The 12240-nt window shown below is 41.4% G+C and overlaps 1 protein-coding gene across 1 annotated transcript; it reads right to left on the bottom strand.

Moving 5' to 3' along the window:
- Positions 1 to 60: 60 nt before the first annotated feature.
- adora2aa (adenosine A2a receptor a) lies at positions 61 to 9787 on the bottom strand. The gene is made up of 3 exons (XM_044025312.1): positions 9579 to 9787; positions 6026 to 6716; positions 61 to 2511 (listed from the first exon to the last, which is right to left on the bottom strand). The coding sequence occupies exons 2-3, from the start codon at positions 6361 to 6363 to the stop codon at positions 1482 to 1484; spliced, it is 1368 nt and encodes a 455-aa protein (XP_043881247.1). The 5' UTR covers positions 6364 to 6716; positions 9579 to 9787; the 3' UTR covers positions 61 to 1481.
- Positions 9788 to 12240: the final 2453 nt, after the last annotated feature.

Below are 12240 nucleotides of genomic sequence, written 5' to 3' on the forward strand. Positions count from 1 at the left end.
TTTTACTGCGTCACAAACTGCTTTCCTGAATGAGCACGACGATTTATTCAAAGACAGAACTGGACTGCGCTGAGTTTGTTTATTTATTTTAGTTTAAACTGTCATCATTTACAAACAGCATCTTTCAAAACCATCTTCATGAATTTCACTTAAATAAGCACACAGTCAAGTCACATGATCACACGGAGCAAACACGAGGTCACCGATCAGCATCACATGACCAACTCTGAGGTTTTTACAGTGCTACTGACACACATGTCATACCTGTCCTGTCCTGGGTTTTATTCAGTATAAATAGAGACGACAGACGGCCCAGAAATATTAATAATCAGAACTCGTTCATTGTAAATACATGGCAAAAAAAAACAAACACTTGAAATATAATGCAAAACAAAAAACATTATTAACATCCTGCAGGGATGAGGCTCAGCTATAGACAAGGATTGTAATGCTCTGCTCATGAGTCATGGTAGTGGCTTAATGTGATCTGTCTTTAGATTTAGACATCAATAATTGAGTTGTCAGGCTTTACTCACAAACTAGAGTATATTCATTTCATTTACAGTTGAACAATAATAATAATAATAATGATAATAATAGAGATCCACTCTCGTCTTTATTAGCTGAGCTTTGCTGAGTCTTTCACTGAACTCTCAGTCCAGTGTGTAACATTTAAGATGGTGTAGGTCTGTGACAGTGTATGAAATATAGTACAGTTATCGTAGCCTTAGAAATAAGTCTTATATATATATATCTATATATCTATATATTTATATGTGCCTTAATCAAGCGCCTCGCTTTATGGAGGCCACCATCCATGTGTCGTTCACATTTTTGTTACACTAACAAAGAAAAATGACATCCTTTCTGTCCGCTGTAGTCCCAAGGCATGCTGGGAGATGGAGGATTTTACAGCCTGATTTAATCTTTGTCGCTCAGCACTTTTGATAATTGCTGCTTGAATGAAATGGCGTCCCTTTCAGCCTCCTCGTCATTGTACGTTGTGTGATCCTAATGGTCAGCTGATGCATTTGTGTCCACGTCCGTGCTACTTTTTCTCGTGTACAGATTTGTGGCTCATGCAGCAGTGAAAGACGAGAGACACGGGGAGAATCTGTTCTGTTCAGACCGCTGAAGATGGGACGGTGAGGATCGAGCACAGGAGTTCAACACGAGAGGAAAGTGTCAAACAACACTTTACTGTCCATTTCTGTCATTACACACATTAAAATGTTTTAATTTAAGGGAAAACTATCAACAGAATCTGAAATTAGAGCTGCAGCTAAGCATTATTTTCACAATCGATTAATCTGTCAATCATTTTCAAAGAAAAACATCTCGCAGCGGTTTAAATTAAACTGAGGAGCCAGTTTTAATGTGTTGAAGAAGTTATTTTAGTGAATGTTTGCTGTCCTTTATCATCGGCACAAACGTTTCCGTCGCAGATCTAAACCTGACAACAACTATAAATCCCTCGCGCGTCAGGACACCTTTGCCACTTCACTGAAGCAGCACTTCCTGTCCTGTCTGTTGAACAGTGAAGAGACCAGGTCTTTGTCCTCCATGACGACTGGTTCACTGCAGTCCTGCTGCTGCTGCTGCTGCTGCTGCTGTACATGATGATGATGATCCTCTGGTATCTGAGTTTGTGTGAGGCCTTGCAGTGGACACAGGTCTGTCTTAGGACAGTGGGAGATGATGACTGACAGAGGGGGGCGGGACACCGCCACCAGTCCTCCCCCTACAGCAGAGATGTAAGTGGGACAGTGGCAAGAGCTTTCACAGCTACTGCTGCCACTGTGTTCAGTGAAGAACTGAAAGCTGAGGCCGTTTGCCTTGAGTCTGATGGAGTCTGTGATGCCGTTGTAAGTGGAGTTGCGTTTACTGCTGCCACTCTCAAACATGTCTTGCTGGCCCAGGATGTGGCGCCGGATAATCCTACGGAAGGTCAGTCTGAACTCCCTGATTCTGTAGGCGTAGATGAAGGGGTTGACCACAGAGTTGGCGTGAGAGAGGATTATGGCCAAATACATGATCCAGGGCGGAGGACGAACACACAGAGGACAGAAGAGGGTGAAGCAGTTGATGATGTGTAGAGGCAGCCAGCAGACGGCAAACAGCCCCACAATGATGGCCAGGGACTTGGCCGCCTGCACCTCTTTCTGCAGCGTGGAGCGAGACTTCTCGCCGTGAAACGCCTTCAACTCAATCAGTTTGAGCTGGTGACGAGCGGCCATGAAGATACGCAGGTAGATGGCCAGCATCAGCAGCAGAGGAATCAGTACACAGGCAAAAAAGTTGAAGTAGACCATGTACTCCATGTTCACCACCTTCTCAAACAGGCACTTCATCTGAGTGGGCAGACACGTGCTGTTGTTGGCAGCTTTCGGTGACACTGGCTCGGTCTCTTTGTGCCAACCCATCATCGGGGTCAGACCGATGATGATGGATAAAACCCAGCAGATGGCGATGATGCCTTGGGCTCGCTGGCCTGTCACCAAACTGTTGTACCTGAGGAGGAAGACGATACAAAATAACAAACATCAGCTTCATCCAAACTACAATCTATGGTCCTTAAATAAGCTTTGATGGTAGACACTTTGAGTAACTTTGAGTATCTTCAAATGCCAATATCAGTCAGACTCAGTCCGTCTTCAGTCAATCTTTTAAACAAATGAATTGTTAACAAACACATTTGTGCCGATCCATAAGAAGCCATTTCAAAAACATAACAATAAAGAAGAAATAAACAGCTAACAGTTCAAAGTTCAAACAGACAGTGCATACACATCTAAAACATTGTATTGGATATTTTGTTTTTCTCTTTGATGATGAGCTTACTTATAGGCTCTTTATTGTTAGTAGATCCAATAACTGACATAAAATGTGGTTATATTACAGCACTAGATGTGTACTATGACCATTTTAGATTTTCCATTAGCAAATAACAATCGGAATTAATAATAATAATAAAAAAAAACACCAACTAATTTGGATGCACGAGACCCAGGAAAGGTGAACGTTGTGGTGCAGTATCAGCTACAGCTATAGCGTGTCTACTGTAATTTGCCCCTGGGCTTTCTAACATGCTCGCCTGAATGCTCCGTGGCACCGGAACTTGAAGAAAAAAGATAAACAAGAAAAGTTTTTCAGGATTCCACAAAGGAAGATTCTATTTTGAGTGCGGCAGTATCACAGTGTGGGAGAGCAGCTGAGATGTTTGCCTTGTGTCTATTGCATTCTCAAGAAGTCAAAGTTCAATTGTTAATGCTGCAAAACAACCCCCCCCCATCAGGGGTTAGACAAACCCTCACGTATGTTCAGTGGGAGCAGGAGCGGCTCTGATGAGGTTACACTCAGAGCGACAGTCGTGTCATCAGGTTTAATGAGCTGTGGTCAAACAGCAAATGTGAGCATTAAATCTAAGCTGATGCTGAGTCTAAAGAGCGTGACAGAGCAGTGTTTTAAAACAGCCATAAAGTCACATTACACAGGGGTTTTAGCAGAGAGTCACACAGTCTGTATAAGCAATTAAAGCAACATGCACTGGATTACTGTCAGGGGACGCGGTCTCACAGGAGATGCCATTTCAGGACACTCTTTAGATGACATGACATTACTGATGTCTCATATGAAATATGAACTTTTATTGTGAGACCCTTGCTGCCTGGGACTCAAAAATGAAAATGTTCATAAAATGCACTCTATGTTTTAATGTTAAACCATTAGCATTCTTTATAAATGGTTTATAGTTAAAGGCACAGGTGGAAAGAGTACTGAAATATTCTACACAAGTAAAAGTTCCACTATTTTGATCACATTTTACAAGTATAAGTATAAGTAAACGTACTGGTTTACAAATGTACTTTTTTAGTTACTGAGGGAACACAAATCTCACATTAACTGTTATAATTAAAGGCAAAATTTTACAAATTAAAGTGCTGAGAAAATCAAATATGTAAACACATAATGTGTCAACATGGGTCAAAGGTCACAAATGTCACTCGCTCAGGGATCTTAATTAATGCCAATTCACCTGTCCTCATCACTCACCTGTCCTCATCACTCACCTGTCCTCATCATTCACCTGTCTTCTTCACTCTCCTGTCCTCATCATTCACCTGTCCTCATCACTCACCTGTCCTCATCATTCACCTGTCCTCATCACTCACCTGTCCTCATCATTTATCTGTCCTCATCATTCATTCACCTGTCCTCATCACTCACCTGTCATCATCACCTGCCCTCATCATTCACCTGTCTTCATCACTCATCATTCACCTGTCCTCATCATTCACCTGTCCTCATCACTCACCTGTCTTCATCACTCACCTGTCCTCATCATTAACCTGTCTTCATCGTTCACCTGTCCTCTTCCAGTTTCCAGTGTGTAAATGTATTTATTTTTAAACAATTCTTTTTTACTCAATAACAGATTTAAAACATAGCAAAGTACACAAAAACACTTAGTCAATTACAGTAATGAGAGTAAATGTAATTCATTATTTTCCACCTCTGGTTAAACCTATAGTCCAGTAGCATTTTTTAAATATGGTTCTGTTGTTATTATAATTCACAGTATATGACTGATTTACTGCAGCCAGGGATCCTCTCACTCACTCTCACTGGTCACATGGCTGACAGCGGAGATGGACAGGAAATCTTAACAAAAGGCTCACTCTGTGCCTGCTTATGTAAGATTATGTTGGCCACTTGAAATCCCTAAAAACGTTAATCCTCTTCCTCCTCCTCCTCCTTCCTCATACCAAACTCCATAGAGAAAATCTGCAGTTTTTCCATCACAGCACAAAGAAAATGTTGAATCACTGCTGTGTTGTTTTGTGACTTTGTCTGATACTGATCACAATCACTGGATATCGGACAGATAGAAATATCAAAAACGATCCAATACGAAAATCCTCTATATCGCAGGCTTCCTGATGCACAGACTGTAAACATGTAAATACAAATCAGCAAAGGCATTTTAGCTGAATCATGTTTGGGCTGCATGGAGTTTGCATGTTCTCCCCATGGTTTTCTCTGGGTTCTCCGGTTTTCCTCCCACTGTCCAAAAACATGCAATATGGGGATTAGGTAAATTGGTCACAATAAATTCCCATAGGTGTGAATGTGAGAGTGAACATGTGTCCCTGTGATGGACTGGTGTGTCCAGGGTGTGACTCCACCTATTGCCCTATGTCAGCTGAGATTGGCACAGCTCCCCCCGCGAGGGTAAAGCAGTAGATAATGGATGGATGGATATTTGTCTGTTTATTTCTTCTTTTTTTGGGAGAACAATATTATTGTTACACAGTTGGTGACATGACTCAGCACAAATGTGTTGTTAACAGCTTCGTACGTTCATAAATGCTCTAAAATGACTGCATCGGAAAAAAAGTGATAACGGGTCCCCGCTTTCTGCCCTCTGATCCTCATGCTAGACAGTGAACGAATAATTATTAATAATGCTGTTTATAAATGTTTGTGACCACTAATCAATCAATATTCATTATTCTATCAAGTCTTAACACAGTACATACTATAGATAAAACAGTAAATACAGTATATACAGAGGTTATATAAGTGTCTTATATCCTTTTTTCAGCACAAAAATGTCATTTTCACCAACTATATAAACACACCTGAGCAAAAATCACTGAAAATGTTTCAAATCGGATTGAATTTGTGAAATTTGGAAATACTTCACAGTTCAAAGTTCACTTTGCTTGTTTTTATGAACAAAAAGAAAAGAAAAAATGGTCTAATGTCTGCACAATTATTGCTACTTTATATCACAACTGAAAATTAAAGATATAAAAGGACTCAACAACACATAAGAAGAGGAAAAAAAACACATTTTTTAAAGCCTGAATATGTGACCTATAAACACACACACACACACACACACCCACAGGATGTCCATATAAGGAGTTGTGCATTATACCATGGGTGCACCTGTGGCACAGCTCTTGACACATATTACTGATCTGTAGAGCACGAGCGCGGCGGTGTCTCTGTGACTGACCTGAGTGGTAGCTTGATTGCGATGTATCGGTCGATAGCGATGGCCAACAGACTGAAGATGGAGCTCTGAGTGAGAACCAGCACGAAGCAGGCGATGAAGAGGCAGCCATAGAAGTTGGAGCAGAAGCCGGTGCTGATGACGATGGCGAAGGGTATGGCCAGGACGCCCACCGCGATGTCGGCCACGGCCAGCGACACCACAAAGAAGTTAGTGATGCTCTGCAGGTTGCTGTTGAGGCACACGGCCCAGCAGACCAGCACGTTGCCCAGCACAGAGAACACAGCAATCAGCAGCTCCAGGATGATGTAGAGCACGGAGGCGACGGGGTCTTCCGGCATGGTGAGACAAAAACGACCAGGTCACTGATGAGGAGGCAGGAAACCTCGACTCAACAACCATAGCTGCAGCCTGGCAGCCACCCCCAGCAACTCCATACACATCCACCAGATTCTCCAGGCACTTTCAGTCCTCCTCAGCTCAAACTGCTGCTGATGAGGATGATGATTGTCTTATGTTTTAGGTCCAGACACAAGAAAGAGTCCCCTTCATCCTCTCCTGCTCAAAAAAACACAACGCTGTCCTCTCTCCTCCTCCTCCTCCTCCTCCTTTGCCGCTCCGTCCCCTCAACGTTTTCACTCTCGTGAACTTCTCAGACGCCGAGATGGAGACTGGGATATAAAGGGGTGCAGAACTGAAAAAGAGGAAGTGCTTTTTAGGAAGTGAACCATAACAGAACCATCAGACATTTGCTATATTCACAAACTACATTTAGCCTCGTATTTAACTGCGGTCACAATAAAAACAGAAGCACGACAGAGCACACACCATGTCAGCATCTGTGCATATACTGTATATATAAATATACACATTTGTGCGGAAGAAGTCTCACTATTTTTACACACTGCACCTTTAACTTGCACGGAGAACTCAATCATAGTTGATTGTAGAGTCCATATTTGTAAATCACACTTTGCCTCAAAGGCCCAGCTGAACAATGAATCATCAAAACATCCATTACCAAAACACAAAAGTTAAAATTGAATGGCTCTATTTTCAATAGTTCTACGTTTCTCTGCCAATTTAGAATAATATAACGTACACATGTTACGCATTTGCGTAAAGTGGTTGATATTTTGATGGTATTTCATGTAGTCATGCTACATACACTACATTTTAAACAATGAATCTTCTTTTAAATAACATATCTATATTTGTATTAATATATATAACCCGACCCTTTATCTTGACAGTCGTTGTCATGTTTTCCACCTCTACATTTTAGTTTTTAATTTATTCTTCCTACATTTATTTCTCAATGTTACTTTTGTTTCTTGTTCGGCTTTCATCAATCTGCTCTGTGAAAGCAAAGGTACCATAAAAATAAAGTGAGTTTCACTGTTATAATAAAAGAAGCGTGACTTAAAAAGACTCGTGTTGTAAATCAAGTCCCAATCTCTGTCGACATTTCCCCAAAAACTCACAGGGCTATTAACAAAGTGCAACGTCCTCTTTCTTTAACTCTCAACAAACAAATAAAGCAGTAAAGTCTTTCAGCGCGGAGTCAAAAGTGAGGGATGACACATACGAGACAAGAAAAATGCATTCATGTAAATGCCGGACAGATAAGGGACGTTTTTTCGTTTTCAGAGGAAAAAAAGGCTCTTTGAGAAAACCACCACTTCCTCTGCTATAAACAACATGAAGATCAAACATCATCGTCAGAAGTTTCACATTTATGATTCACATGACTGTATTTGTCTTGGACTGAAATGCTCGGAGTTGGACTCAGACTGTGCACTACATACTACAGCTGATGCCATGAGTTCATTTTACCATTAAATCTGCTCCTCGTCTCAATTTTTTGCCCGACGTTGACGTTAGATTCCCTGATGCCGTCAAACTATTAGCCTTAAAAGGCTTAAACTAACATGTGTGTGTGTGTGGAGGCTGAATTCCCTCAGAGGGGATTCGTCTTGAGGTTACAAAACATTTCAGGAGATAACAGCTGTGCTGGAACACAGAGGTCTTTGCTCTCCCACTCAGTCTTTTCCCTCTGGGTTGGGTGACACTGTTTCCAAAGCCTTGTTGTTTCATGGACATGACTTATCAGAGAGATTTCGGTTCTTTCTATTTGGTTTACAAACAACAACTCTTATTGGTCAACACCTCTGCTGAGACACCTGTGTTGATTCCTTGTGTTGTCTTGCGGTGTTGTGTTGAGCAACAAAACACAACTCCCCCCGGGTCAGTAGTGGAGATAATGATTTCAAAACAGTGTGAGACATCCTCTTTGGACAAGATATCTGTGATGAAATGATGAAACATCTCAGCACATGTACTGTGGGCTGTTTGTTTTCGACAAGGCGTCAAACTTTGTATGAGAACCGACTGCGATGGTGGGCGGAGCCTGTCTGGCTCTAGTCTGAGCGCACCGTACCATTTTAACCAGATTCTAGAGAAGATGCCGTTTTTCTTTATTTGAGTCGTAAACAATGTTGCTTCCAAATATAAAGCAAAAGCTGATTGTTTTTTTCCGTTTGGGCTGCTGTGCAATTTCATGCACCTGCCACTAAATAGTCATTTCTGTATGTTTTTCTTTCATTAACAGATTAATTTAGCTTCATAAATGCCTTTATTCTGTATAAGCTTTATTGGACCATACCAAAACAAACACTTTTTTTTGAAATGATGTTAAATATTTTATTTCTATGTCTTTTTCACTTGACCAGCCCCCTCTAGACTCAGTGGCCCCCCCCCAGGTCATTTGAGTTTGAGGCCCCTGCTCTAAAAGCCTCTCTCACAATAAAATTAGGATGTTTGAGCCCAGATGAATCTGCTACTAAAAAGGTGAAATGTGGCATCACAAATATGCAGTTTTGTGCAATAAAGAAACTTGATAAGTCTGTTAAAGTTTGAGTGAATGTGCTCCAAACTGTGCTGATGTGCAAAAAATACCACCATTGCACTCACTCACTACCACAGAGGGGAACACACACACACACACACACGCGCGCGCCTACAGTTTCCTGCCAACCAGCAGCGTCACTGTTGGTTATAAAATAAAGGATTGTTGTCTTTGCTGTTACAGTGCTGGAAGAAAATAAGGTTTAAAGATGGTTCAGGATCAATAAATATTAAAAGAATATATACGAGGTATAGAAACATTATTCTCTGATCAGCAGAGACAGAAGGGCAATGAGACTCACCTGCTTAAATGTATCAGATTTTAAGAATACCACTTACTGTCCTGCACCAAAGTTGAGTCAAAAAAACAGTGATTTTACATTCAAATGTTATCTTCTGACTTCAGTGTTTGAAATCTTTTGCAGAGTTGTAGAATGAAATGCACAAAGGCACAAAGGCAGAGCTGCACTGTGTGAAATCACAATACTTCGTAAGATAACACACAGCAAAACAGAACTAGCCCTTTAAATACAGATTAACTGTAATATAGGCTGTAGGCGAATGTCTGTCTGTCAGAATCAGCAGAGGGAGGAGCAACAGAAACATCTGGACACAATCAAACATGTAAACAAGTTTCAGTTTGACTCACCTGTTCTGTTAAACTGCACAAACTGTGACCGAGATCGATAAACAGACAATGTGACAGTCACTGAGTGAACACAGCTGAAGATGATGATGATGATGATGATGATGATGAAGGAAAGAAATTATACATCCAGGTAATGATGAACATACAAGAACCATCCACTCTGTCCAGTGTCCTCTACAACATCAATGTCCCAGTGAGGGAACTCAAGAGTCTCTCTCTCTCACTCACACACACACACACACACACACACACACAGACTCCTCCCTCTTAAACCATATTGAGGCTGATTGTGAGTCTGTTTCCTCTCAAAGCCGTTAAAAGGCTGCTGCTGCTGCTGTGTGTGTGTGTGTGTGTGTGTGTGTGTGTGTGAGAGAGAGAGAGAGAGAGAGAGAGAGAGAGAGAGAGAGAGAGAGAGAGAGAGAGTGTTCAGTTCATCATTACATTTTCTTACATTCCCGTTATAAGCATTTTCCATGGCAGCCATTTTGATTGGGGCTGCGCCACCATCGTCATCATCATCATCACCGCCATCATCAGATATCACCACAGGAGGAAAGAGTTACTGAAATATTCTACTCAAGTAAAAGTTCCACTATTTTGAAACATTTTTCTTAAAAAATTGGACTAAAACTTAATGAGTTACTTTTTTTAACAAGATTCTTTCTTGTGTCGTGCAGAAACAAATCTAACTGTTTATTAACTGTTTATAATTAAAGTTAATGGGTCAAAGGACACAAGTGATTTAACTTCATTATTCACCTGTCCACATCATTCTCCTGTCCTCACCATTCACCTGTCCTCATCACTCACCTGTCCACATCATTCACCTGTCCTCATCACTCACCTGTCCACATCATTCTCCTGTCCTCACCATTCACCTGTCCTCATCACTCACCTGTCCACATTGTTCATCTGTCCTCACCATTCACCTGTCTTCATTACTCAACTGTCCTCATCATTCAACTGTCCTCATCATTCACCTGTCCTCACCATCCACCTGTCCTCATCATTCAACTGTCCTCATCATTCACCTGTCCTCATTATTCAACTTTCCTCATCATTCACCTGTCCTCATTACTCAACTTTCCTGATCATTCACTTGTCCTCATCATTCACCTGTCCTCACCATTCACCTGTCCTCATCACTCACCTGTCCACATCGTTCACCTGTCCTCATTACTCAACTTTCCTTATCATTCACCTTTCCTAATTACTCAACTTTCCTGATCATTCACCTGTCCTCACGATTCACCTGTCTTCATCATTCACCTGTCCTCATCATTCACCTGTCCTCATCATTCACCCGTCTTCATCATTCACCTGTCCTCACCATTCACCTGTCCTCATCATTCACCTATCCTCACCATTCACCTGTCCTCATTACTCAACTTTCCTCACGATTCACCTGTCCTCATCATTCACCTGTCCTCACCATTCACCTGTCCTCATCATTCACCTGTCCTCATCATTCACCTGTCCTCACGATTCACCTGTCCTCATCATTCACCCGTCTTCATCATTCACCTGTCCTCACCATTCACCTGTCCTCATCATTCACGGTCCTCATCATTCACCTATCCTCACCATTCACCTGTCCTCATTACTCAACTTTCCACACGATTCACCTGTCCTCATCATTCACCTGTCCTCACCATTCACCTGTCCTCATCATTCACTGCCAAAGTTTCCGTTGCATGATTTTTTTAATGTATTTAATTATTACTTATTTTTTGCTCAGTAACGTTTGGGATTTAAAATGTAGCAAAATACAGTAACTTCCAGTACACAAAAAAACATACTCAATTACAGTATTCATTACTTTCCTCTACTCACCTAACTACCATAACACTGAATACATCTTTTGGTTATCTGGAGTCTGTAAGTCTATAGTCTATAGTTTTTCTCTTCCTAATAATTAATTCATCTGTAGCCGGAACTTGGAATTGGGATTGAGCAACCTCATTAACCCAGACACGTGATTCCAAGATGGCTGCCAGCACACAAACACTGCTATTTTGAATATGAATCGCCCTTCTTTCGTAAATGTTTCACAGTACACCAGCCATACTTACAGCACTGCTTCCATCTTAACTCTATACAAAATAACATGTAGAGCAGAGGTCTCACATGCATACCCCTCACTTGATTTTATGTGCCCTTTAATTTATAATGAGAATGGGCTTTACAGCCTCCTCCACCTGCAGTTGGATTATAGACAGAATATTATACTACATATGATTGTTAGCTACTGTCATGAACAGGGAGCCTAAGGTCACATGTTCTCCCCGTGTTCGTCTGGGTTCTCCGGTTTCCTCCCACAGCCCAAAAACATCAGGTAAATTGGACACTCTAAATTGACCGTAGGTGTGAGAATGGATGGTTGTTTATTGTTCCGCATCTTAACAAACACTTTTACTTTGAAATTCTGAGATATCATCATGAATATTGTTATTGTGAGACTGGACACTCATTGTTTCAGTTTGAGTGTTGTTATCGACTGGTGTCGCCAACAATGGCTGATAACAGGTGAGACACGCAGAGCTACTGTCACTGCTGCTGTGATGCTGTAAATTTCCCCAATGTGGGACAAACAAAGGACTTGCTAATCTTACCTCATAAATACTTGTTGCCCCCGCCCTGCCATGTAATGCCACTGTATACA

This window comes from Solea senegalensis, linkage group LG5 (assembly GCF_019176455.1).
Source record: "Solea senegalensis isolate Sse05_10M linkage group LG5, IFAPA_SoseM_1, whole genome shotgun sequence".
NCBI lineage: Eukaryota > Metazoa > Chordata > Actinopteri > Pleuronectiformes > Soleidae > Solea > Solea senegalensis.

What these genes read in the sequence shown, in the direction of transcription:
- adora2aa (XM_044025312.1), bottom strand. Translation starts at nt 6,363, where the DNA reads ATGCCGGAAGACCCCGTCGCCTCCGTGCTCTACATCATCCTGGAGCTG. An exon ending in GCAATCAAGCTACCACTCAG is followed by an intron (nt 2,512 to 6,025) that starts GTCAGTCACAGA and finishes CTTCCTCCTCAG; the next exon opens with GTACAACAGTTTGGTGACAG.